General features: G+C 37.6%; 1 protein-coding gene across 3 annotated transcripts in view; it reads right to left on the bottom strand.

Annotated features, from left to right (window-relative positions):
* The window catches only part of TNPO3 (transportin 3), an 87,288-nt gene that overhangs the window by 12,110 nt on the left and 48,296 nt on the right, over nucleotides 1–26,882 (bottom strand). For all 3 annotated transcript variants that reach the window (XR_006601399.1, XM_013050587.2, XM_013050588.2), the window contains 12 exons: nucleotides 24,946–25,053; nucleotides 23,170–23,261; nucleotides 20,848–20,987; nucleotides 18,065–18,256; nucleotides 14,869–14,960; nucleotides 13,835–13,911; nucleotides 12,278–12,338; nucleotides 10,489–10,629; nucleotides 6,367–6,483; nucleotides 4,993–5,087; nucleotides 3,466–3,622; nucleotides 1,703–1,870 (listed from right to left, as the gene is read on the bottom strand). Coding sequence is in view for 2 of the 3 variants with exons in the window: in XM_013050587.2 (XP_012906041.1) it covers nucleotides 1,703–1,870; nucleotides 3,466–3,622; nucleotides 4,993–5,087; nucleotides 6,367–6,483; nucleotides 10,489–10,629; nucleotides 12,278–12,338; nucleotides 13,835–13,911; nucleotides 14,869–14,960; nucleotides 18,065–18,256; nucleotides 20,848–20,987; nucleotides 23,170–23,261; nucleotides 24,946–25,053 (1,440 nt within the window). In the remaining variant the exon portion in view is untranslated. The remainder of the gene's footprint in view (nucleotides 1–1,702; nucleotides 1,871–3,465; nucleotides 3,623–4,992; nucleotides 5,088–6,366; nucleotides 6,484–10,488; nucleotides 10,630–12,277; nucleotides 12,339–13,834; nucleotides 13,912–14,868; nucleotides 14,961–18,064; nucleotides 18,257–20,847; nucleotides 20,988–23,169; nucleotides 23,262–24,945; nucleotides 25,054–26,882) is intronic.

Here is a 26,882-nt window from a genome sequence, read left to right on the forward strand (position 1 = left end):
TTTTTTTAAATTATTTATTTATTTGACAGGCAGAGATCCAAGTAGGCAGAGAGGCAGGCAGAGAGAGAGAGAGAGAGAGAGGGGAGGAAGCAGGTTCCCTGCTGAGCAGAGAGCCCAACGCAGGGTTCGATCCCAGGACCCTGATCATGACCTGAGCTGAAGGCAGAGGCCTTAACCCACCAGTGCCACCCAGGAACCCCAGGTCAAGGACTTTTGTAATCAAACTTGTTGGCGCTCAGGGGTTCACTGAGTACTTTCTTTAGAAAAACACAAAAATACAGCCATATTAGATTGAAACAAGAACATGCTGAACAACTAGGGAACTGCAGGTACTATTCATTCCTGAAGCACTGAGCTTACATGGAAGAACTGCAGAGCTACCTGACGAAACCAGAGATCACACAGGAGCCTCACGAGTTTGATATAGAAGAAATAGGGGTGCCTGGTGGCACAGTCAGTTAAACGTCCAACTCTTGGTTGGGCTCAGGTCGTGAGGCTGAGCCATGTTGCGCTCTGCACTCAGCTCGGAGTCTGAGATTCTTTCTCCTTCTTCCTCTGCCCTTCCTATTCATGCCCCCCCCTCAAATAAATAATATCTTAAAACAACAACAACAACAATTAAAAGTTCATGCGGCTGTTCTGGAAGATAAACCTAAAGAAAATGTAGAAATTTATCAAGCATCTGCCCTGCACGTGACCACCTTTCGTTTCAGCCAAAGATCAAGTAAAAGCATATGCTCACTAGAACAATATAAACTAATCACTGAATTTTGGAGATAACACACAAATCCAAGGAAGAACTTTTGGCTCAGTACATCAGAATCTAACACTAGAAGTGTACTCTGCTTTGTGAAACTACTGAAGTTGAGGCTAACAACTGTCATCAATGATACAAAGCAAGAGACAACATTAAGATATATATGGACTTAAAATTTACAATAAACTTGTGCATCTGGATTTTTCTGTGGTTCTGGAAGATAGCTTACTTTAACTAGAACCAACTGTGCACTTTTCTAAACTGCTTTTGTATTAATATTAAAAACTATAAATCCTATTTAAAAAATAATGTATAAGCTATATATACTTTACCACTATGCTCAAAACTTCCACGCAGTACACATAACCTCATTTATGATCATGGCCCAGTAATGAAATTACTTGGACATTACTGGATAGCCTAAAAAAACCTTCCATGCTCAGGTGATAAATGACCTGGATCAAGAACTGAAACAAGATGCAAATTAATCCAAAGGAGAAATCCAAGTGTATATTGTGAGCTGATTTTCTGCTTCTTTATCCCCAAATGCTCTGGTGAGACTTATTACTAAGGAAAACCATACAATGTTATCTAAGGAGCTTGGAGTGAATTCCCTTCTTGAATAACCTATACCACTATGTAACTGATATATGGGCACCTCTTACAAAAGAACAACAAGTTACTCACTGGCCAGCCACACAGCTGAATTCCATGCTTAGTATTCGATAATATAAACCCTATGACAGTGACACGAACATGCTTTTAAAAACCTAATAATGCATTACTGGCCTTCTATAGGCCCCTTCATCTAATAATTAAACTTAGCAATATGGCTAGATTAGGTACCATGGAGATACAACAGAGGTGGTTTCAAAGTTATAGTCTGCCTCCAGGAACCAAAGTTTAAGGACTGTGAGAATGGATTCTTCATGAAAACAATCTTACCGGTCTGTCAACCTGCATGATCTCCCAAAGGACTTCAGCCACATCTGGCAGGGTATAGGGAGGGAGACAAAAGCAGCATGTGTGGAGCAACTGGCTTACAAGTTGCTGTCCAAGCTGGTTCATCACCTGTCCAATAAGTTCTTTCCGTAATTCAAAATCTTCTTCATGCTATAAGGAAACAAGAGCAAAAGGTGAATTCTAATTTCAACTCTCCACTCTAATAATTCCTCCTTCCTGGAAAAAGAAGTATATATAATACATAACAGCAAGATTTAAAGACTCCACTAAAATGTTAAGGAAGAAAATATTAAAAGTTTAGTATCAAGGAAATGGGCATGGATTTCAGCTGAGATTAACCTTAACCTTTAGAATAGACAGCAAAAGAGAAACAATGACTAAAGATTGCAGGTAGCAGTTTTATTTTTCATAGAAAAATGTGTTCCTATTTCCTTTTTTAAAACCAAGCGAATAAATAAGTACGTCTATCAGATACCTAATCTTTTCTATAAAAAAAAAAACCCCACAACAAAAAACCCTTATTTTCTTCTTGGCACAGAATATACATTGGTACTTCTTGAATATACACTAGAATATACAAATATTTCTAATATCTTGGAAAAAATAACTTTTTATAAACTGCTTTTCACATCTAGTTTTCTTCTTTCTCCTTTATGACCAAACTTCTTAAAAAATTAGCCCATTAACACAGTTGCTTTTTTCTTCACCATTCTCTATTAACCTTAAATAGACTCTATTCCACATTTAGCCAAATCTACCTTTGAAAATTTTGTGGGGCATCTGGGTGGCTCAGTGGGTTAAGCCTCTGCCTTCCGCTCAGGTCATGATCTCAGGGTCCTGGATTGAGCCCCACACATCGGGCTCTCTGATCAGCAGAGAGCCTACCTATCCCATCATCCCCTCACCTGCCTTTCTGCCTACCTGTGATCTCTGTCAAATAAATAAATAAAATCTTTTAAAAAAAGAAAGAAAGAAAACTTTGTGAGCCATTTTACTACTCAAGCCAACTAGGTCTCTTAATTGTCTAACGTACTTAGTACTATCCTTTCTCTATGATTTATGCCCCAGTTAAGACTGTCGTCCCCTCTCTAATCCATCCAAATTCTACCTACATCGGATGGGCCCGGTGAAGTCCATCTTCTTCCAGAAATCAATCCCATCCCACTTCTGACCAAGGAGCTTTCTTTCCTCTGATCTCATAGCAGTCATGACTTTTATCACTCATTGGCAATCAAATATTGCCTTCTTATTGTTACTTAAATCTTTTTAACTCTGTTTATCTGTAAACAGATAAGTAAACAGATAAATCTGTTCTACTAAATCCTGGGTGATTTAAGGGAGCAGAAATACTTTCAGACTGTTTCATATAGCTTTTAGCACTTAGTAAAGGCTGTCTGAAATCTAATAGTTAATGTTTTGGTTAGTGAATGGTATGTACCTACCAATATAGATCAATTAAGGAAAATCTGGTTTTCCCCTAAGAAATGAGGAAAAGATATAAAAAGGTGATAAGGGGGGGCGCCTGGGTGGCTCAGGGGGTTAAGCCACTGCATCCAGCTCAGGTCATGATCTCAGGGTCCTGGGATAGAGTCCCGTATAGGGCTCTCTGCTCAGCAGGGAGCCTGTTTCCCTCTTTCTCTCTCTGCCCGCCTCTCTGCCTTGTGATCTCTGTCAAATAAATAAATAAAAGCTTAAAAAAAAAGGTGATAAGGTACAAAGTAGAAAGGTACAGTGTTTATACTTACATCATTGGCTACCCCTGTATGGATAAGGTCTCGCAGGAACCTCATGACACTGCAATTGGCATCCCGGTGGTCCAGGGTAGTAGAGGCAATGGCCCACTGCAAGATAGGGATGACCACTTGGCTCCTCAGCAAGGTGACAGGGCTGCGCTGAATAAACCTGGTGTTTTGGAAAGACAGGCTAGGTATAAATGAAAGGATTAGGCTCCAAAGCAGCCAGAGTAAAAGGCAAAACAATGGATGGAGACAAAAAGATCAGTGGTTGCTAAAGGTTAGAAGGTGAGGGACAGTTGAACAGGTCGAATACATTGATTTTTAGGGTATTAAAACTATTCCGTATGATATTATAATGGTAGATACATGCATTATACATCTGTCCAAATCCACAGAAGGTACACCACCAAGAGTGAATCCCACTCTTGTGTCAACTCTAATGTAAACTATGGACTTTGGATGATAATAACATGTTAATACAGGTTCATCAATTCCAACAGACTACTCTGGTGGGGGATGTAAATAGTGAGGGAGGCCGTGGGGTTGTGCGGGGTAGAGCAGGGGTATACAGGAACTCTCTAAACTTTCCACTCAATACCCTACAAGGTTATAGACCCTTTAACATACATGGAGACTCTCCACAAAAAAGACACAGCATTTTCCAAATTTACTTCATAATGCTTATCTAGCAAGAGCATCTCAGGGATGTTTTTCAAGTAACACACACTGGGTAAACAGGGACTGGAGTCTACCCAAGGTTCTCTTGTATCAACAACAACAATAACAACAACAAAGGTGTTTCTAACATGTCCAAAAATTAACCAAAAAAGCATTCAATATTCAATCCTGAAATAGTTAATACTACTTTGCATTTATAAGTGATAAAATATATAGTGTGTATTTACATATAATAATATATTTTTCATAATTTTTAAATGCTTTTATGTTCACTAACTGATTTGGTTCAAATCCTTAGCTAGGGACTAAAGAAGGAATTCAAAGGTTTGGCAATAATATAGTCAGTGTTACTGGTAAAAGGAAATTTAAGTAAAAATTGGGGTGGAAAGCTAGGGGTAGAACCAGGAAGTGCAGAACAAGATAACTTCTAAGGCACCTTAAAATCCTAAGAATTTTTTACTCTGAGATATGATTATATCTAAAGGATGCCAAGTTTCCTAAATGAAAAAGCTGAAGTGAAACATGTCATCAGAGCAGCCCAGAAACATAAAACTACAGGGGATTCTACAGATTTTCTAATCAAATGTTTTTACCAAGCTGGTTTTAACGGTCTTGTGCATGTTCCCTCCTTTGTGATAGAAACCCAGCCCAGCTGCTTTACCCTGCTTCCATCCAACTCCTCTTCCTCACTGACTGGGATATTCCGTTCACGATTTAACTACGGGCTATGAGAACCATTAACCTGCCTATACTCCACTAGCCTCATTTTATAGAGAAACAGTCAAGCATTACAAGACAAGATTAAGCAGTGATGGGGAAAAGCAATAAAAGAAAGGGTTGCTCTTCAGAAGGACTGACCTGGTGGCCAGCCTGAACAGGTCATCCACAGTGTCAGGGTGATTCTGAAGCCCATTCTGCTGTTCCAGCAGCTGAAAGGTAGGGATGCACAGTGCCTAAAACAGAATGGTGATTTTAAATAAATACTATATACTAAATCCAACAGCATTCAGACTTGCTAAATATCACAACATATACAAAAGTACAAAATAGGGGAAGTACAGATGGGAAAAGAAAAAAACTATGATGAGAATCAGATCAAGAAAAGGAAGAGAGAAATCTTTCTCAACTGATAACAGTTTTCACATATGAAGTCCACAGTTCAGAAAGGGTTGAGGGTATATATTTTAGTTGATGAAACTGGACAGATACTATCTCAAAGTTTCAGAAGTTTCTGCAGGGGCCTTCGTGGCTCAGTTAAGCGTCCAACTCTTGATTTTGGCTCAGGTCATGATCTGAGGGTCATGAGAGTGAGCCCTGTGTCAGGCTCCATGCTAGTTGTGGCACTATTTCAGATTCTCTCTCTTCGTTTTCCCATGCTCACTATCCCCTAACCCTACCTTGCTCTCTATCTCTGTCTCTCTCTTTCTCACAAAAGTTGTAAAGTTTCTGAAAGTAAAGACTGCTTGTGTACTAGATATGGTCAAGTCCACTAAAGGAGTAGATGAAGGGTATTTTTTTGAGATTTTAAAATAATAGTATGTTGATTTTATTTTATTTCTGAGAGCGTGAAGAGGGGCAAAGGGAAGAGAATCTTAATCAGACTCCATGCCCAGTGTGGGGCCTGATGTGGGACTTGATCTCACAACCCTGAGATCATGACCTGAGCCAAAATCACGAGTTGGACACTTAACTGAGTAAGCCACTCAGGTGCCCCATGAAATGTCAGTTTTAAAGGGTAAGACATCTTGTGAAAAGGAGCATGATAAACTCCCTAATATATTTTCTTCCGTATGACTAGAAGGGAAAAAAGGGAATATATCAAGGACCTTTTCCAATGCCTGCTATTTTTCCTAAGATCAACCCTGCTAATAACTGAGCTAGTACACTGGTTATTCCAGGCAAGAAACTAAAAAAGAATTATCCTTGAGTTTAGAGATCCTTTATTTTACATCCATTTGTTCCCTTCTCCACCTCTCAAAAAACCATCATCATCTCTAGAGAGCATAAATTTGGTAGTAATAGCTGTAATGATCTTTATAGTCCTATGGTCAATCTCTTTCACATACTCCCAGGCATGTCTGTCCAGGGAACAACTGGCAAGTTTCTACCTCGCTGTTATTAGTAAATCAACATGCCTGGAGGACAAACATAGAGAAGAGAATTCAAGACATGGTGAAGAACAAACTGCTCAGGCCTTTAGTCCCTCCAAGAAACTCCCCAGGGAAAACAAACCTGGAGCATGTCTAGGAGTCCCTGCCGACAGCCCTCTTCCATGCCATATTCATCCACAAGGATACTGCCAAGGTACAGGAAACAGGAATGCTGATGTACGTGGTACACATTCACCATCTGCCAAGGGAGAAACCAGTTGTTCAATTCTTTACCCCCCAAAAGTTATCAACTTAGGAAACTGTCTAGAGGAAGAAATTCAGACAGACTGATTTCTTCTCTTTAAGACAACATAGTAAAGCTTGTTGGCCACATTTTTTGAAACACAGGGCTCAATTCTTCAGTAATTTTCAAGTACTCTCTTTAGAGTCCTTTCAAGCCTTTGATCTTTTACCTTCCCAAAACAATGCTGTAAGAGCTACATAATACTTCAAGATGGAAGCCATGAGTTTGCTATCATCCAAGCTATTTGCAGATTCATAGCATAAATCCCAATACCTAAAGGTTGTTCTTATTTGCATTCAAGATTAACTCTTAAAAAAAATAAAAAGGCATATAAAGCTACAGCAGGGCTAAAAATATCAAATACCCTTATCCTGAAAGAGGCAGTGAAAGCACTGTTTGAATTCTGAGATGCTTCTAAACTCCCCTAGTTAAACGTTTTAGTAAAAAAAAACAGTGTCTCTTATCAAGACACCCAGATCTACTCATGGAATAAAAATGTTAATACACATATTTGAATTAAATGATTTGTTTAGGATTTTTCCCCTACTCTCCTCCAAAATGTGTACATTCATCTGCTTAAAATGCCATCACAACACACGTATTTTTTTAATGCAGGGCTTGAACTCATGATCCTGAGAGCAAGACCTGAGCTGAAATCAAGAATTAGATGCTTGCGGCGCCTGGGTGGCTCAGTGGGTTAAGCCGCTGCCTTAGGCTCAGGTCATGATCTCAGGTCCTGGGATCGAGCCCCACATTGGGCTCTCTGCTCTGCGGGGAGCCTGCTTCCTCCTCTCTGCCTACTTGTGATCTCTGTCTGTCAAATAAATAAATAAAATCTTAAAAAAAAAAAAAAAAAAGAATTGGATGCTTAACTGAGTGTACTGGTTTTATTATATAAATTCAACTTAATGAGTGTGGGCGGGGGCTGAAAGACAAAGTGACTGACTTATTACTAACACCTACCATGGAATGGGCATGTGATGAGAGCTATGAATCTATTCGGTGTTGTACACTCAAAACTATATGCTCTACTTAATGCATGATTTAAGTCAGGAGCTGGTAAACATTTTCTTAAAGGGTCAGATAGTAAAAATTTTAGTCTTTGCTGGTCATATGATTTACCTATTCAACTTTGCCACCACAGCACAAATGACCAATACAAAATATATACATGAATAAACATGGCAACCTTTTAGTAAAACTACATTTACAAAACCAGGTAATAGGCCCACTGGTTCTAATTTGCTGACTTCTGATTTGTGGATTTTAATAAATACTTAAGATTTTTTCACATTTACTGACTTTAGAACACGTTTCCTATATACAAGGTACTCGATTGGGTTGATCACTACTTAATTAGCAGGATTAAAAAAAAATCGAAGTCATGAGTGTATCCTCTAATAATAAAGGGACATTAAATCAAATTATGTTTGACCTAGACTGTATTACACTGAAGGGGACACATAACCAAAGGTGTAAACATATGCAGTACAAACATATGGTGTCCTCAGGGTACAGAAAAGGTAAACTTTATTCAAATCTATAATATAAAGGATACAGGGCTGTGCATACTGATACTGCATTAGCATGACTCTACTTGGGGGTGCGTGCTTCCTTAAGAATGAGGCACCCAGGACAGAGAGGCAGGGCAGGGTCACACCTCTGGGGGCAGTCATCACCAACTTTGCTCTCCATCCTCAGGAGTGGAATTGTAAATAAATGCTGGCCTCTGCCCGCTGCTGTCTGTTCTCACACTGGCTGTTCTGGTCTCTCTGACCACTCTGCACAGAGTGAGCCCAAGTTCTGCTTCACACACAGCTGCTGCTCTCCCCTGCTCTCCCCACTGGCCCAGCTACCCTGCCTCCCACCAGGCACCAAGGAACCAATGCCTCCAAGACCAGCCTCCGTCTGATCCTTCCCAGAGGCAGAGTTGCCAGGAAGGAGCTAAAACTGGCAAGAATAATGGCGTCATGAAAAGATGCGTCTGATCCATAAAGAGATTCTGATCCAAATCCTATATACTATGTAAATGGACACAGTTTCCAATGAGGGGATGACTTATTTTCGTCATCGTTTTTAATTTTTCTTTTTTAAAAATATGTTTTTTAAGATTTTTATTTAATTATTTGATATATATATAGAGAGAGAGCAGGGGTAGGAGCAGAGGGAGAAGCTGGCTCTCAGCTGAGCAGGGAGCACAATATGGGGCTCATCCCAGGACCCCAAGATCAAGACCCGAGCTGAAGGCAGACGTAAAATAGACTGAAATACCCAGGTGCCCCTTTAATTTATTTTCTAATGGATTTATGATTTTGAATTTTTCTTGTTTGAAAGACAGAATTTTGATTATATCAAGCTGAGTTCAGCCTGTAAAAAGGAAGTTAAGATGTGGATAGAATATGCAAATGAAGAGAAATATATTATACAAATTCCATTTTTTAAAAAGTGTGGGGGGTGCCTGGGGGCCTCAGTGGGTTAAAGCCTCTGGCTTCAGCTCAAGTCATGATACCAGGGTCCTGGGATTGAGCCCCGCATCAGGCTCTCTGCTCGGCAGGGGGCATACCTCCCATCCTCTCTGCCTACTTGTGATCTCTGTCAAATAAATAAATAACAACTTAAAAAAAAAAAAAAGCATGGAGAGGGGGTTAAGGCTTGGGTGGCTTAGTCGGTTAAGCATATACCTTCAGCTCAGGTCATGATTTCAGGGTCCTGGGATCAAGTCCCACATTGGGCTCCTTGCTCAGCAGAGTGTCTGCTTCTCTCTCTGTCTGCCATTCCCCACTCTCTCTCTCACAATTCAAAAAAACAAAAACAAAAACAAAAATCTGTCTGGCTCAGTCAGTGGGCCATATAACTCTCAATCTCAGGTTCGTGAGCTTGAGCCCCACACTGGGTGTAGAGGTTACTTAAAAAAAAAAAAGAAAGAAAGAAGAATGAGGCACCTAGGGTGCAGAATTTAAGAGGGCACTCACCATCAGACTCAAATCCTTGGAGGGTTTGCCTCCTTAGAATCTGTACCATGGATTCACTGTTCTGGTAGACAAAGGTCATTTCAGGATTTTGGGTATGGCCCAGCCTGGAGCTGTGCATTTCCCTCAGTGCATGGAAGCAAAATTTTAAAAGGCACTTATACCAAGTCCTACAAATGCCAAGACTTACATTTCACCTTGCCTCAATCTAGTTCTGGCTTTGCTGTAAGGTTAACATCAAATTGCTTAGTGATCCAAGTCACTAATTATAGGCATCTCATATAGAATAGTTCTTGATGTGAGTATGTTCTTAGAGAACCTCATACATTGAGTCATACCATCATAATTATGTATCAATCCTGGTGATTATAAAAGAATCAAATCAAACATTTCTTGTCAAATAATAGACTTATGTTACCAACTGTGACTAAGATAGAAAAAATTTCCCTTGGGCCAAGCAACAGCAAAATTTGACATGACACATTTTAAAAAGAAAAATTAATATAAAAATGCTCAGCGTTGGTATATGAGAGCTGGGCATTAAAGTCATTCTCTTAATTTTACAGTGAAATGTGTTACTATTTAGACTATCACAAAACAGATTACAGGCAGTTTCCTTCAGAGACAACACACCACAGGCACTACTTATCTCTTTCAAATATTTTGGAGTTTGTATTTAATAAATACAAAAGGGTTTCATTTCATCAGCAAAGTTTTTGTTCTAAAGAATCCTATTTCAGGGATGCCTGGGTGGTTTAGTAAGTCAAATGTCTGCCTTCAGCTCAGGTCATGATCTGAGTCCTGGGATCCAGCTGTGAGTTGGGCGCCCTGCTCAGTGGGGAGTCTGCTTCTCCCTCTTCCTCTTCCCGCTGGTCAGGATCTCCCCCTTCCTCTCTCTCCCAAATAAATAAAATCTTAAAAAAATAAATAAATAAAGACTCTTACTTCAAATTCTGCACACTTCACATTTTCCCTCAAAGGAAGAACTTACCTGTGTAACTAGTGGCTGCAGCAGGGCTGCAGATCCTTTGCCTACACAGCGAACAGCAAAGCGGAGGCATCTGCAACAACGCTCCACAATCCGATTATCAGCCCGGTGTTTATTTAGAGTCTCAGATAAAACTGGCCATATCTGAATCAAAAGTCAAAGAGCACAAGAAAGAAAACAATGAACAACTAAGAGCTGAAAAAAATGCTCCCAAGTTGGTAACATCTGACTTGGTTTTCAAATAATTTGGAAAAAGCTTTCTTTAGAGAAAACCATGTAACGTGAACCTGGTGTGCATAAATGCACGCGTGCGTGCACATGTGAGTGTGTAGAGTTTCAATACGCTATCCAATTCTAAAACACAACCACTTCTTAAGAAAAGTACAGTGACAGGGCACCTGGGTGGCTCAGTGGGTTAAAGCCTCTGCCTTCGGCTCAGGTCATGATCCCAGGGTCCTGGAATCGAGACCCATATCAGAGAGCCTGATTCCTCCTCTTTCTGCCTGCTTCTCTGCCTACTTGTGATCTCTGTCAATCAAATAAATAAATAAAATCTTAAAAAAAAAAAAAAGTGCAGTAACTCTTTAGAAGAAGATTTGGGAAGAAGAGCATGTCTAACTTCACTAAAAAATAAACTCTGCAATTCCTGATTTAGGATGAAAATAATTAGTATGATTTATAGAGGAATAGATATTTAAAGACAGTTCTGAGCTGGAATACTCTGAACAAAAGGGCATAGCTAATGAAATGGCATTATTTGATACTGTCAAACACTTAACGTACTTGGTGTTTCCCCCCCGAAGTCTGAAAAACACTTCTCAAAACAAGCCTTTTGATCCTCATATTACCCTCAGTGAAAAAAGAAGAAGTGTGTTTCCAACGGGGAAACAAAAGCCATGAGGGATAAATAGCTTTGTCAAAAAAAAATTTTGCTTGCAATGTCCACAACAGCCAAACTATGGAAAGAACCTAGATGTCCATCAATAGATAAATGGATAAAGATGTGGTGTGTATATATACAATGGAATACTATGCAGCCATCAAAAGAAATGAAATCTTGCCATTTCCAATGACATGGATGGAACTAGAGGGTATTATGCTGAGCGACATAAGTCAATCAGAGAAAGACAATTATCATATGATCTCCCTGATATGAGGAATTTGAGAGGCAAAGTGGGGAGTTTGAGGGGCAGGGAAGGAAAAACTGAAACAAGATGGGATCGGGAGGGAGACAAACCATAAAAGGCTCTTAATCTCACAAAACAAACAGAGGGTTGCCGGGGGAAGGGGGGAATGGAGAGGGTGGTTGGGTTATATGGACACTGGGGACAGTATGTACTTGGTGAGTGCTGTGAAGTGTGTAAGCCTAACGATTCACAGACCTGTACCCCTGGGGCAAATAATATATTACATGTTAATAAAAAAAAAAGATATGCATAAAAAAATTTGCTAGTATTAATCAGGCCTCCTAGCAACTCCACATTGTTGTTAACACATAGTTAATTGTTGGAGTTAACACATAGTTAATTGCTGTATGATTAACACATAGTTAATCACTCTCTACTTCTCTGGACTTTGAGTGCATTTCCCCACAGGATGTTTTCTTATCAAATCTGAGGTAAAAAATATTTATTTGAATGGTTCTATTCTATTCACTGAAATTTAAACTGTATCAAGGAACTGAATCTTCCTACGAACCTAGAAGACAATACCTTCGCACTTTAGTTACCCACAGCCTTGTAAGGAAAAAAGGAAGGAAGCCTTGTTCCACAGGCGTCCATTAAGCACTTACTTCCTGTATGACTTTTTGGCACGGATGAGTTTGTCCATTTTCCACAATGGGATTGGTGTGTCTGGGAAAGGCAACAACCAAAAACAGTAAAAGAGCAATTTAAATGAAGAGCCATAGCCACAAATCCTGCTAGCTTACATAGTAACATTGTCACCACATAAAGAGTACCAAAATAATAAAGTTATTTACAACTCAACACTTTTCCTTCTATTCCAGTCAAACAAACACAAGCACATAATTTAAAACATCCCCCTCACAGGCACCTGGGTGGTTCAGTGGGTTGAGCCTCTGCCTTGGGCTCAGGTCATGATCTCAGGGTCCTAGGATCCAGTGGCAGACTCTCTGCTCAGCAGGAGGCCTGCTTCCTCCATCCCCCTCTGCCTGCCTCTCTGCCTACTTGTGATCTCTTTGTCAAATAAATAAATAAAATCTTAAAAAAAAAAAAAATCCCCCTCACCCTTTTTTTGCCACCTTTAAGCCACTTCCACCAGAGCATGAGAACTCAATCTAACTCTGGCTTACATAGGCTGTGGAGCACTATAATTATTTTTTTCATTTCCTTCCCGTTAAAAACCAGATTATGTAAACTCTTCCAAATTAATAAAAAAATTAATTAAAAACCAGGTTATCTAAATCCACTATAATAAACTAAATACTGCTCTACTCTCAGCATTAAAAGGCAAAAGTTTCAGGAATTCTACTCTACCCAAGATGTTTCTCATGGTTCTAGTCTGAATCCAATGATATATAATATGGGCCCACTCACAACGTATCAAATCCAATTAATTGCCTTGTTCTAGAATCTGCTAATTTGAAAGAAAGCAGGAAAAAAAAATCCTGTATGATTAACAACCTTTTTAAAGGAAATAATTCTTTAATTTCAATAAGCTCAACAGCAATTTAATAAAAATCTCATTTTCTTTTACACAACTACTCTGATAATCCAGTTCCATTTATGGGTCTGACAAATTATAAATTATATAATTCAGTAAGGATTCACTCTTTCAACATTGTCACACAAATGCTTTTCTAATCATTAGGCTCCTCTTAATTTCAAAGAAGCATTAATTTCACTTGATCAATAAAAAGTCTTCATTATTTTTTTGCACCCTTATAAGACACAGCAATAGTTCTGAAAGTGTGAGCCTTGGAATAGCAAGCAGCAGCAATAGCAACACCTGGGAACTTACTAGGAATGTAAATTCTTGGGTCCTACCCAAAATCCAATTGAATCAAACACTGTGGGTCTAGGACCCAGCAATCTGTTTTGATAAGCCCTCCAGGTAGCTGTGGTGCATGTTAAATTTAGTCTGATAATCACCAATCTAGATACCAAAAAACTCAATTACATTTTAGAGGATCTTTTGACAAAGGTCTACCAATATTCTTAGAATTTGTCTTTGCTCCAAAATTTCAAGTAATGGGCTTACCAGTCTCCTAACAGAAGAGATTATAGGAGGTACCTGGAAGTTTTGTGAAAAACACTTGCTTTCTTTAATACATAATGGTCTTATTTGAGCTGTTAACCCAAGGCAGGCAAGCAGTCTCCCTTCTTACCTAAATATTACTGCAAGGCGATCTAAGAACACAGTGGGATCTGAGGATATACCATTGCTGGGCTCCTGAGACAACAGCTGATGAGACAGAGAGGTAGCAATACTGTGTTGTTACACATACATACCTACAGCAAACACTGCAGATATACACCCTTATACATCAACCTCCCTCCCAATCTCTGCTTATTTCCCTGTAAGAGATTCCCAATAGTTACTCAAATGGTGCAAACTTTTAAATTCATATTGTCAAATTACTTTCCTTCATCTTACTGCATCATGGCTAATACTACATAATACTACATCATGGCTAAGACTACATAATACAACACTTTTATGACATTATCACTGTGGAGTGGAAAACAGTATTATTTAATGTTTTCCCATTTACTTTCATAATGACCAAGACATTATATACATTATATATTACAGTACAGACAATAGGTAACATTATTATATAATCTGTATCTTTATTTCACTTTCTATTAGGACACTTTTTTCCTTTCTTTTTTTATTACACTTTAAAATGACTAAGGCTTCACAATGTATTTTAAGAGAGATAGCAAGTTGCTTCTTATTCTTTCCTAAAATTTCTTAAATGCTCCTACCAGCATATGATTAGAGATAAACTTTAGAATCATTATGTTGAGTTCTCCTATTACTGCACTATAAATTTAACTTGAGAAGAGCTGACATCTTTACAATATTCTTGAAAGAAATATGGTAGATTATAAATAAGCAAAAAAAAAAAAAAAAAAAAAGAAATATGGTAGATTATGGCTTTGATTCCTAACTTGAATGCTATTTTCCCCATTATATCTTCTAAATTCTATTACTGATAGTGAAAATCTATTGATTTTAGAATACTTATTCCTTGTATGCAGCTCCTTTGATAGACTGATTAATTTTAATAACTTTTTAGCTCATTCTCTTGGCTTTTGTAGGTAGATAAAGGATCACTTGTATATTCTGTCTTTTCCTTTCTAACATGTAAACATCATAAATATGTACTAAAACCCCTTTTGTAACTGGACTCACCTTTTTCAATGCCATAACCTGAACAGAACATAGTTCACTAAGGCATTCAGTAATCTTATCCAAAGGTAACCTGGCTAGGACAAGCGCTGTCCCTGCAAGACAAAGAAAAATACAAGAAAAATACAAGTAAAATAAACGCTAAACTGAGGTAATTCATTGTTCTCCATCATTTGACTAACAGAAAAGGTTGGCTGGTTTCATTCTTTTAAAAAGCTCAACACTGCTTTTTTAGTTAAAGTATTTTGTTATTTAGGCTGGTTTCTCTTTATTTGGCTTAGACAACAAAGTGACCTTCACACTAACATTTATAACTAAAGTTAATATTAAATTCTCTCTCCTCAGCATCTATGGGTTTCAAGATGTTTAAATACAACTCTCTTTTAATTCTTCAAGTACTTAAGAAAAAAAAAATCTCCTTTACAAAGCCAACGCCAAAGCTATTTTTACATAGCATAGCATAATCGTTCTCAAACTTCCCAGAGGTTTAAGAAGAACCTTTACTTTTGATAAGTACCACAGGCAATTCTTACCATCAAAGAGGTTTGAGAAATAGACACATTACTATTTATTTTTTCTTTTTTAAATAAGAATGGGCTGAAATTGGGGCACCTGGGTGGCTCAGTGTGTTAAGCCTCTGCCTTCGGCTCAGGTCATGACCCCAGGGTCCTGGGATGGAGACTCGCATTGGGCTCTCTGCTCGGCAGGGGGCCTGCTTCCCCCTACCCCTCTGCTGCTTCTCTGTCTACTTGTGATCTCTCTCTCTGTCAAATAAATAAATAAAACCTGTTTTTTAAAAAGGTAGACAAAAAAAAAAAAAAAAGAAAAGAAAGAAAGAAATGGGCTGAAATTAGAGATCAGATTCTAGTTATACCGTAACAGAATCTATCAGCCAGGTAAGATATTATCTCTGGGCCTCAGTTTCTTTATCTGTAAAATGAGTACTTTGAACAGAAGAGTAAGTTAAGTTTGCCTTTTATTTTTTAAATAGTTGCAAAAGCCTCCACCACCTCTTTTTTTTATTAAATAAAAAACTTGGAACTCCAATAAAATAGGTCAAAAAAATGTAGCTAGTTTAAAGTGGGAATAGAAGGTCCAGACCCTTCTCATTCAGCCTTCCTCTTGTCATAATTCCCACCGAAGTCTGAAGCATCTCCCCAAGATCCAAAGGATTACATATTAGACTAGGTCTTTTCCAAGGTAAAGAAAAAAAATTCCATGACTGTTTTTTCTCATCTTCCATATTTCATTCAACAGAATGGTAATCAATCCATAAGTCTTCAAATATGAATTAAAAAACTAAATGATTTCTCCTGGTAGTCTATAAGCCATGGATGAGTTAGACTTATTTAAAACTATAGGGGAGAATCTAACTTAAATACGCTTTTTCTTTTTTTTTTTTTTTTAAGATTTTATTTATTTATTTGACAGAGATCACAAGTAGGCAGAGAGGCAGGCAGAGAAAGAGGGGGAAGCAGGCTCTCCACAGAGCAGAGACCTGATGTGGGCTCGATCCCAGGACCCTGGGATCATGACCCGAGTGGAAGGCAGAGGCTTTAACCCACTGAGCCACCCAGGTGCCCCACGCTTTTTCTTTTTAATTTATTTCTACAGAAAAGGATGTTACTGAACCTTTTTCTTTTTTTTTTTTTTTTGAGTTGTATATATGGGGCGCCTGAGTGGCTCAGTCAGTTAAGAGGCTTACCCTAGATTTTGGCTCAGGTCATGCTCTCAGGGCTGTGGGATGGGGCTCCAAGTCAAGGTCCCCACTCAGTGAGCAGTCTGCTTGGAATTCTCTTTCCCTCTCCCTGTTCACGTGCACTCTCGCTCTCTCAAAATACATTTTTAAAAAGATTTTATTTATTTATTCGACACATACAGAGAGAGGTGTGAAAGACAGAGCACAAGCAGGGGACAGAGGAAAGGGGTGAAGAAGGTTCCCTGATGAGTAGGGAGCCCACTGTGGGGTTCAATCCCAGGACCCTGGGATCATGACCCGAGCCAAAGGCAGATGCTTAACTAACTAAGCCACTCAGGCACCCCATAGTTGTATCTTTCCCCCCCACCTATAGTTGTATCTTAAAAAAAAAAATAAAATAAAAATTAAATAAAAAGTTTTCTTTATTGAGAAGATATCACTGATAAATGAGATGCCATCTAACTACAGGTTAGATGTCACTTCAGTATCAAGGTTAAATTTCACTAGAAAATTACAAAATAGCAGAAGTAACCACTAGCAGTAGCTAATAGTAGGAATATTTGACTCTGATTCAATGTCTTATTATCTATGCCTATGAATGGAAACAATAAAAACCTATGCTACAAAAAGAAAATCTGTCTTGGAAAATGCAAATACACTAGCTGGAAAGGAACTTCATCATAGATATAAGAAAGATCAGTTCCCACACGAGAGGTCATTCAATCTGGCCAAGACTAACTTGTTTGCTACTCACAGAGGCTTAAATGATGCCACAAGGGTTGTATTACCCAGTCTTTTATTTGATATATCCTCAAATCCCTCTAACTGCCAGCTGTAACCTCACAGGGCACCTCAATCTATTTTCAGAGTTTAGTAAGAAAGTGTTTTCTTTCTAAAAGCCCATACATGTGAACAACTGACTACTACTCCTAAATCTATTCCTTCTTTTATAGCATAATCTTTCAAATATTTAAAAATAGCCATTATGCTTAAAGTCTCTTCTTTTTCCTAGCCCTAATATCTCTAGTTCTTTGAACTTCATCACCACTCTCGCTACTTGCCTCTGAATAGGCAATTACTGAGCGTAAAGCTGATTCATAATGGTTAAATAACACTAAGACACCAAGTTTCTACAGACAGGACTGATCCACACGAACTACCTTTAAATTTCCACCTACTGCTTTGGTATGGCAATACTATTTAGTCTCCTTTTTTATTCTTCCCCCAACTCTAAAAGAGCTGTATTTAGTTCAAATGTGTCATCACCACCCCAAAATTTAGGTCTATGCTATACACACTGTAAGCAGGTTGAAGTAGTTATACAGCCTTAAAGAATTCTAAGAAAAGAGTACATGTATATATCAACACCCTCCCCTGAGTGGAACAGTCAACTTTCTCCATCACTAAGTATACTACAACTGAAAAACTGGGATATGATTAGTATAAGATAACCCCCAGAAGGGCTTAGAGATGTTCTTGGTTAATATCTGAAGTAAATACCTTTTAGCAAGCCCACAGCAGCTTCTGGAGACAACATGAAGGAATCAAGGGAACGGGCAATCTCCAGGAGTCCATTAAAGTGCTGAGCCATGTGGTCTCGGCAGACAGAGCAAATGTTATGAATGGCTTTGGCTGCAGCAGAAGCCAGAGGCTTTTCACACAGGCCCTTCATCAAATAGCCCAACACAGGGTCTAAGGAGAGACACCACACAGTAGAGATTACAGTCTAAAACTCAAGGAAAACTTGTAGTTCCGTATAACAGAGGTTTATATTCCTGCCCCCACCCCGCTTTTAAGCAAAAGAACCATTTAAAAAAATGAAATGTGTTCAAACCCCAATATATAAAACATAAAAAAGGAGCTGATATCACTGACATAGTGTCAGGGAGCCCTGAGCCCTATCTATTCACCTTCTATTTCTTTCTTCATGGCTAGGTCTTCACACAGCACAGTTTGAAAACCATGGGTGGATAAGGCCATCCATGTATTAAGAGTAAGGTAATATAAGAAAGAATATAAAGCTCAGAGAGCTACCATTATTTATACTCAGAGATGAGTCACTATGTAAAAAATAACCTATGTTAATCAGGATGACAGTTATCTAAGTGGACACTTTTATACTTGCTTCTTTATAGTTAGAAAAGGCCTTAAAAACATGCAGACTGAGCTTTAGTACTTCTGGAAAAACTATGCTTTACTTTTGTAGCAAGAATAAGTGTTCCAAAGAAAATGATCATAAAGATGAATTTCTATAAAGTACATTCTTCTTATCTTTTACCTTACTTTATAAAAATCAGAATAATTTTCTATGGAAAAATCACATATGATTAAGGAACACTTTGAAAGTACATCAGAATAATCTCATACCAAACCAGAAAAGAAGGAATCAAAAGAATAATGTCGTAAAGCACATTAAAACGTTATCTCCATTTCTCATCTAATGACCAATATAATGCCCCAATCAGCATGAACCCCTGGTCCCCTCCACAAAAAGCAGCCTAAAACTTTAAAGCTTAGGAATCAGAAAAACTAAGTATAGAGTATAGGGAACTATAATGCTGTAAGCTTCTGTGATTCTCAAATGGGATATCCATTGTTTTAACTATTCTAAAGTAAGTACAAACATGGAGCAATTTGTCTTACTGCTGATGCACGTATTTAAATGAGATACTGCACGGTGGTACTGAGTGATAAGGTTTAACAAACAAACCCACTTTAGTTTCTTGTAGAAGAAACATTCAGAAAAGAAAGTCAAATGCTGAGACAGATCACAGAAGTGAAGAATCTAAGAATTAGGAAACAGGTATTCTGAAAAAAATTTTCAATGGTATGTTGAACTTGAAAGTATCTCAGCTATAATGTGAACATGTCTATCATACGCTCTATACACAGAAATAAGAAAAAAGAAACATCACTTTTTAAGCAACAGTTTTAAAACAATAAAAAAGATCATATGTAAAATAAAATCAAGCTGAAAGTGGGTAATAGATGTATAATCCAGTAATTTCACTATTGGGTATTTACTCAAAAGAATACAAAAACACAAATTCAAAAAGATATATGTACCCCTATGTTTAATGCAGCATTATTTACAATAGCCAAATTACAGAAGCAACCCAAGTGTCCACTGAAAGATGCATGGATAAAGAAGAGATATAAACACACGTTCATATACATGTGCATGTGCGTGCACACACACAGGTATATTAGTCATAAAAAAGAATGAAATCTTGCCATCTGCAACAACATGGATGGATCTAGAGAGTATAATGCTAAGTGAAGTAAGTCAGAGAAAGAAATACCATATGATTTCCAAAACAAAGGAAAAAAAAAATAGATTGTTAACTACAGATGATGATAACTGATGGTTATCAGAGGTGGGGTGGATGGAGGGGATGGGTGAAATAGGTGAAGGGCATTAAGAGTACACTTATCCTGATGAGCACCAAGTAATGCACAGAACTGTTTAATCATTATATTGTACACCTGAAACTAATACAGCACTTACGCTAACTATATTGGAATTAAAAAATAAAAAGATGGTAACATAAGCATAGAAATACATCAAACAATATGACAGACACAAGTTTGGGGGGATTCTTAAAATTCTTAGAATGTATCAGTCCCGAGTATCAGGGAGGCTTAATACCTTAGATAAATTATTATTATTATTAATACCTTAGTTATTAGTTATTAATACCTTAGTACCTTAGATAAATTATTTACTCTCTTTGCATTTATCTGCAAAATGAGAGAGATAAAAGAAATGATTTCTACCCTTACTTTTGATTCTAAAGTTACTTTGTATAATCTTTAGTTATTTTTTCAAGCCAATAAGGGCATCCAGAGCTGAGATAATTCAACATTCCTTTCATTTTAATTTGTACTTATTTTGTCTCAAGTGATAATCTTGGTTTTTAAAAGAGTATTTAATGCTGAAAAATACTTTGCTTTAGCCTATTAATAGCAGCTAAGTCAGAACTATAGGGAGTCTGATTAGTTCAAGCATGTGCCAAAGACTAACAAAAATTCATCCCGAAGCAGACTACTAGAAGCAAACTGTTTCCCTTTCTAGAGACCTAATCTTTAAAGATCCTTCTTTCAAGAGATGACCAGTTTACAAATGCGTCAACTAAGCAACAGCTCATAATACAGTATTTACTCTCACTGTCTAGAAACATTCTACCTATCAATAAAAATAAAGAACAAAAGAACAAGAGCAAAAGTAAGAAAGGAAGAACAAAATCAGAAAAATCACTGCAGAAGAGTGAGTTCACACATACCAAGGAACTGAGGATTTCGATCAACCACTTCGCTCATCTCTCCAACCAATTCAATGCTGGTGTATCGCACTGCTGTATGTACAGTCTCTGGAAGGCGGACGACTCCTTCTAGGACCTCCACCAGTGTTGGATTGTTCTCCCTAAGTACAAAGGTAAGTACTCACAGTTACTGATTTCAGAGGTTAGATTCTGGCCTAATAACAGGCTGTAAAAAGACAAATCATTGCTAAAGGGCTTTTTTCTAAACACACAACCATTTGGATGAAAGTGCTTAACATTTGGTATGAAAGTTTTTTAAATCCTCAAAAAAAGGCAAAAAGATAGAAACAGCAGATACTGTTTCACGAGAAGCATACTGCTCCTCAATCTTCTAAATGCCAATAGAGTATCTAAAGACACATCCTGCTATCAGATTATGTTCTTCAAATTGGAGAGGCAGGCATTTACTGTGGATGCATGTCTTCTTTTAAAGAATCCATTTTAGTTATTCTTATATCTGCAGTACCTAGAACAGTGCCTGGCACATAGTGGCACTCAATAAATATTGCTGCATGGCTAAATGAATGAATGAATAATTCTCACAGACCACTTGCTATTAGTTCTTCTCCAAAATATTTCTTATAGCTGGATACTGGAAATTTTAAGCACAGGTAAGTATGGGTGGGCCAGCTCCCTCACTAAAGGAACAAGAATACAAGCTGCAAGAACAGGAAAAGGTGACCTGACTTGGAACATGAGGGAAAATTAAAGTTAACCAAATACTCTCCATGGCTCCAAGAATTTCTTTTTCCCCTTTTCTTGTCTTTTTTCCACTCCCCAAGAATACTGGCTGAAATTCTTTATGCCCCCATAGTGGTAGGCTATAATACAGAAACAAAAGATGTTTAAAATCCAAATAATGTCCTGGATTAGAGCAAAAGCACTCCATGCTGATGAACTAAGTCTAAGTCCTTTATATACACTAAAAAAATTGTAATTATGCAGTTGGCTTCAAATATGGATTTAAAAAAAAAACACAATGTAAAATCTTCTCTCATTTATGTATGTTTCCTGAGAACACTAAGCTAATTTTTGAGACTCTCTACCCATCCTTTTTCACACCAACACATATCAGAATAGAAGTGATTTCAATAATCCTCAGACTATCACTGAAGGTTCCAAAAGATACCAAAATGAATGTAAGAGCAAATAATATGGTATGTAATTCAGGATCAATACATCTTTTTTTTTTAATTTATTTTTTAAAGATTTATTTGTATGAGAGAGAGAGAGAATGAGAGAGCAAGAGAGAAGGAGAAGGGGAGGGTTAGAGGGAGAAGTAGACTCCCCGCGGAGCAGGGAGCCCGATGCAGACTCGGTCCCCGGACTCCAGGATGATGACGTGGGCCAAAGGCAGTTGCTTAATTGACTAAGCCACCCAGGCATCCCACCCAGGACCAGTACATCTTAATAGAGAAAAGCAAACTTACTCTATTCTCCTTGAATATTTACTGGATTAGAAACCATGTAAGATTTCACTGGCTCAAGTCTAAAAGGCAGCTAAGTAAGAACCTCTATACTTTTCATAAATACATGCCTTAACCATCTCTCTAAGCAAGGCTTGGAATAGGGCTCAGTTGCAGGTATCTGATCACAATATAAGAAAACCTGATAGATACTATCATCAATTTATAAACTCACAGCACAAAGTAAATTCTGTTTTTAGGAATTCATATTAAAATCATAAATAAAATTTCTATGCTACTCAATTAGAAATCAAATTCTGGTTAAAAAAAAAAGAAATCAAATTCTAGTAACTTAAAGATTTCCATGGCAATAATAAAAATAGTAATTGCTCCTTAGATTTTGCTACTCTTTTAAGGTGAAATGGTACCTATCTTGCCTTTCTAAAACTCACAAATGATTCTCTAAGGCAGACAAAATGGAGAACAATATGATGAAATATTTGTGAGGATAACTTACCCAAGGTCCAAAAGCAGATGAGAGCTACTCAGTGCCTATTCAACTGCTTTTAAGCAAGCACCAACAATTTAACAGCCTAACAATCTTTTTATTATATCAACTTTCACAAGGGAGCCTCAGCTGGAAAAATAAATCAGCATTATCTTCCTAATATCAAGAACAAAATAATTTTAACTCTAGGATATGTGGTTATGAGTATCAGCAATGCATGCTACTCTGGAATACACTCTAGAAGTCAGACAACTAGGCAGCATTACAGAAGTTCTAAGTGTTTCCAAACATATAGCACAGGAGAAAAATGGTGTAATTTTCCTTCCTTTGATATTCAGAGTTCCCACAAAAGACTTATTAGACACTCACGGATCAACACTCTTTGCTATAGCAGCCATGATAAAGAGAACCGCTTCTGTCACCTCCCAGGGTGGGTTGCCTTCTTTCAGAGTAGAATATAACTAGAGAAGAAGAGGTGGATTATGGATCCATTAAAAGGAAAACAGAATAGAATTCCAAAACAAACAAAACAAAAAATCCTTTTAGTTAAAATAAATCCAGCCCCTCGTTTCTAAATCTAAGTATCTCTCAGAGCCAGGGGAGAAAATTAACTCCTTTTTCACATCTTCACTAACTAAAAGTAACTGCTATTTTAATATCTGAAATAAAACCAGTTAGATTCCCCAAGAATGTATCAAAATTATCATCTGCCCCAACAAAATGAGTATTATGGAAAAGCAAACATATTACATGAGTGTCTTTTTGTGATCCCTACAATAACTGATAAATACATAAATACACTTAAAATGAAATACAATGTAAATTTCTTATATGTGTATTGATTTTAACATTTCTACTGTTTTAAAAACTTATCCGCATCAACACTAATAGTACAGATTAAATTCTTAAAAAGCAGCTATTCAGAATACCATATCGAAGCAAGGGGAGGAAAAAAAGGAGACCAAGCAGAATACTCAAAGATGTTCTAGTCCAGAAATTTCCCAGCATATATCCATCTGATTGGGTGTTAGTCTAAGTAAGATTTCTGTAGTCAAATAACAAACATTGCTAAGTAAAATAAAATTAAGTAATTCTCTTGTAGGACTTTACCGAGCCTTTAACACTGTTTAAGTCATTTCCCAATGTTAATTGAGGATTCTACCCTGATGAATATCTCATATGACTGGTGTTCCACAGAATACATCTTAGACAACACTGACAATTTAATTTGTAAACTAAGATTTGAAGCACAAGTAACTTGCTCAAAGCCACACAGCGAATGACAAAGAGCTGAAATGTGAACACAGGTCATCTGCCTGTGATCTGGTGATCTCACTGAATCTGCTTTCTAAGAATGTCCAACCCTTGGTAATTAGATCAATAAACACACTTTGTTTAATATAAAGAAAAACATATAATTTAATGAAGACTTTCTAAATCAAATTATACCCCCAAATATACAAAATGGCTGGGTTACCAAAAAAATAAAATAAAGGTTAGTTCGATATTGCTGATAAAGTATCAAAACTACTATATTTCAGAGCTTAGAGTGTGATCCAGGAATATGAGAACTGCCTAAAATTATGCTAACGTTAAGTGATGTGGAATGGTGATGATTGCAACCTTATGAGGTAAAATATTACTCACTGTCAGGAAAATCACAGGACTATGAATCTTCTACTCTAGTATAGTCACCTCTGGGATGAAACTGCACAGGAATCTAACCATAAGTGTGGACAAAGGAAATGCCAAATAACTAAGTTGCCAGGATTTGGTACATAATTAATAAAGCAGAAAAACTTGCCTATTTTTCCTGGCTAGATCCAAGTTCCCTATAAATACCTTGGGGTCTTAAGGTTTATCTATGATTTTCCACTCCGACTGGACAAGCAGAACAGCTTTCAACAGCAAGAATCATAGGAGTAAACCATAACTGAACCATCCACAGACTGCATTTGGCTTGCTTGTTAAGATAATAAATAAACCAAACTACTATATGCCAGGCAGTGTGCTAGGCACCTGCATATCTACTCTCCCACTGAGTCATTACAATTTAAGAAAAAGGTGGAATATTTATAGGAGACACCAAAGTGAACAAAACTCAAGTGATCAGTAAAACTGGTAAGAATCTCCAAATGGACTTACCTGAGCAAAACACTCCATAGACCCAATCAAGAAAATCAAGTCTTTCACCAGATCGGATACCCTCATCCGAAACTCTCCAAAGTCATCAGTCTCCTCAGGAACCCCCTCCTGAAATTTCAAGTCAAATAACATTTCTTTTAAACTTATCATAAGGCTTTAACAGACCTCTATAAAAACAAGAATAAAGAAAAAGCCATTAAACAGTTCAGTCCCAATGAACAAGAGATAAGTTGCCTAAAGCAAAGGTTATTTTAATATACAAGGTCTCTTAAACTTTTAGGTAAGTCAAGTCAATACAACCTAACTTCTACCTTTACTATGAGAAACTGTTCTTCCTTTTCCCCCATATTTCCAAGCCACACATTGCTCTGTTGTTGAAAAATTTGAGTGGTCAGAGTGGGAAGTAACCTGGAAGAGGTGATAATTTAAGAGTTTGTAAGTTTATTTTCTTTTCAGTACTGAATATGCCCTTGAAGCTTCATGGTTCAACATTTGCCAGAATCAGTCATTACCACAACAACTAGATACAGAATAGAATTTTAGACTTTTAAAAAGAATATTATATAGGTAGACAGATATATCAAAAACACATAAGTATAGAAAAATATTAATAGTACAACTTAGGTATAGGTATACAGACAGTCAATATAAAATTTCACCTTTGCCAAATATTTGAAATTTTTCATTAAAAAATACAGAGATCGGGGTGCCTGGGTGGCTCAGTGGGTTAAGCCTCTGCCTCAGGCTCAGGTCATGATCTCAGGGTCCTGGTATTGAGCCCTGCATCAGGCTCTCTGCTCAGCAGGGAGCCTGCTTCCCCTTCTCTCTCTCTATCTCTCTGCCTACTTGTGATCTCTGTCAAATAAATAAATAAAATCTTAAAAAAAAAAAAAAGAAATAGAGAGATCATTTACATTTCATGCTTTCAATTGGGAGATGGTTAAGGGCATGTATAAAAAACTTTATCCATGACTATCTGGAAAACAGCCCTAATACTACTGAGAACTGCTGATCTAGTCCAAACTCTTTGCTTTAAGATGAAGAAATTAAAGTCAAAGAATGAGAAGGATATGACGGCTATCCTGAGATAGGGAATTATAAAGTACCCCATAAGGACACCTGGGTGGCTCAGTCATCAAATATCTACCTCCAGCCCAGGATCCTAGGGTCCTGGGATTGAGCCCTGCACTGGGCTTCTGCTCAGTGGAAGCCTGCGTCTCCCTCTCCCATTCCCCATGTTTGTGCTCCCTCTCTCACTCTCTTTATGTCAAATTAATAAAATCTTTAAAAAATAAAAATAAGGGCGCCTGGGTGGCTCAGTGGGTAAAGCTGCTGCCTTCGGCTCGGGTCATGATCTCAGGGTCCTGGGATCGAGCCCCGCATCGGGCTCTCTGCTCAGCAGGGAGCCTGCTTCCTCCTCTCTCTCTCTGCCTGCCCCTCTGCCTACTTGTGATCTCTCTCTCTGTCAAATAAATAAATAAAAAATCTTTTAAAAATAAAAATAAAAATAAAAAAATAAAGCACTCATATATCCACAAGTATAAGGAACTGCCACAAGGGAAAGGGTGCCAGGGAACTAGCAAAAGAAGAATGGGATCAAGGCAAGTACAGCCAACTGAAACCAGAGATCCTGCTCTTCTTTACCTATCAGGCTTCCATGTAAGATGTAGATGAAGATAGAACTCCTCAGTTAAATAACAAAAAAATAAAGGATGAAAACCCCTACACTAGACCATCGCTAAGATTCTTTGAAGACGCAAAATACCATGACTCAACAATGTTAACGTTAAACTGAAGAGAACAGAAACAGTTATATAGTTTTCACATCAGATCTAATTGTGAGCAATGAGAAAAAACTCTCTTCAAGTCTTGAGTTAGAAGAATTAGAACAACTAACCAACCAATCAAAACGATGCTGTAAGATTTAAGAGACTAAG

The sequence above is a fragment of the Mustela putorius genome, unplaced genomic scaffold (genome assembly GCF_011764305.1).
Source record: "Mustela putorius furo isolate JIRA1106 unplaced genomic scaffold, ASM1176430v1.1 tig00003845_pilon_pilon_pilon, whole genome shotgun sequence".
NCBI classification, from domain to species: Eukaryota; Metazoa; Chordata; class Mammalia; order Carnivora; family Mustelidae; genus Mustela; species Mustela putorius.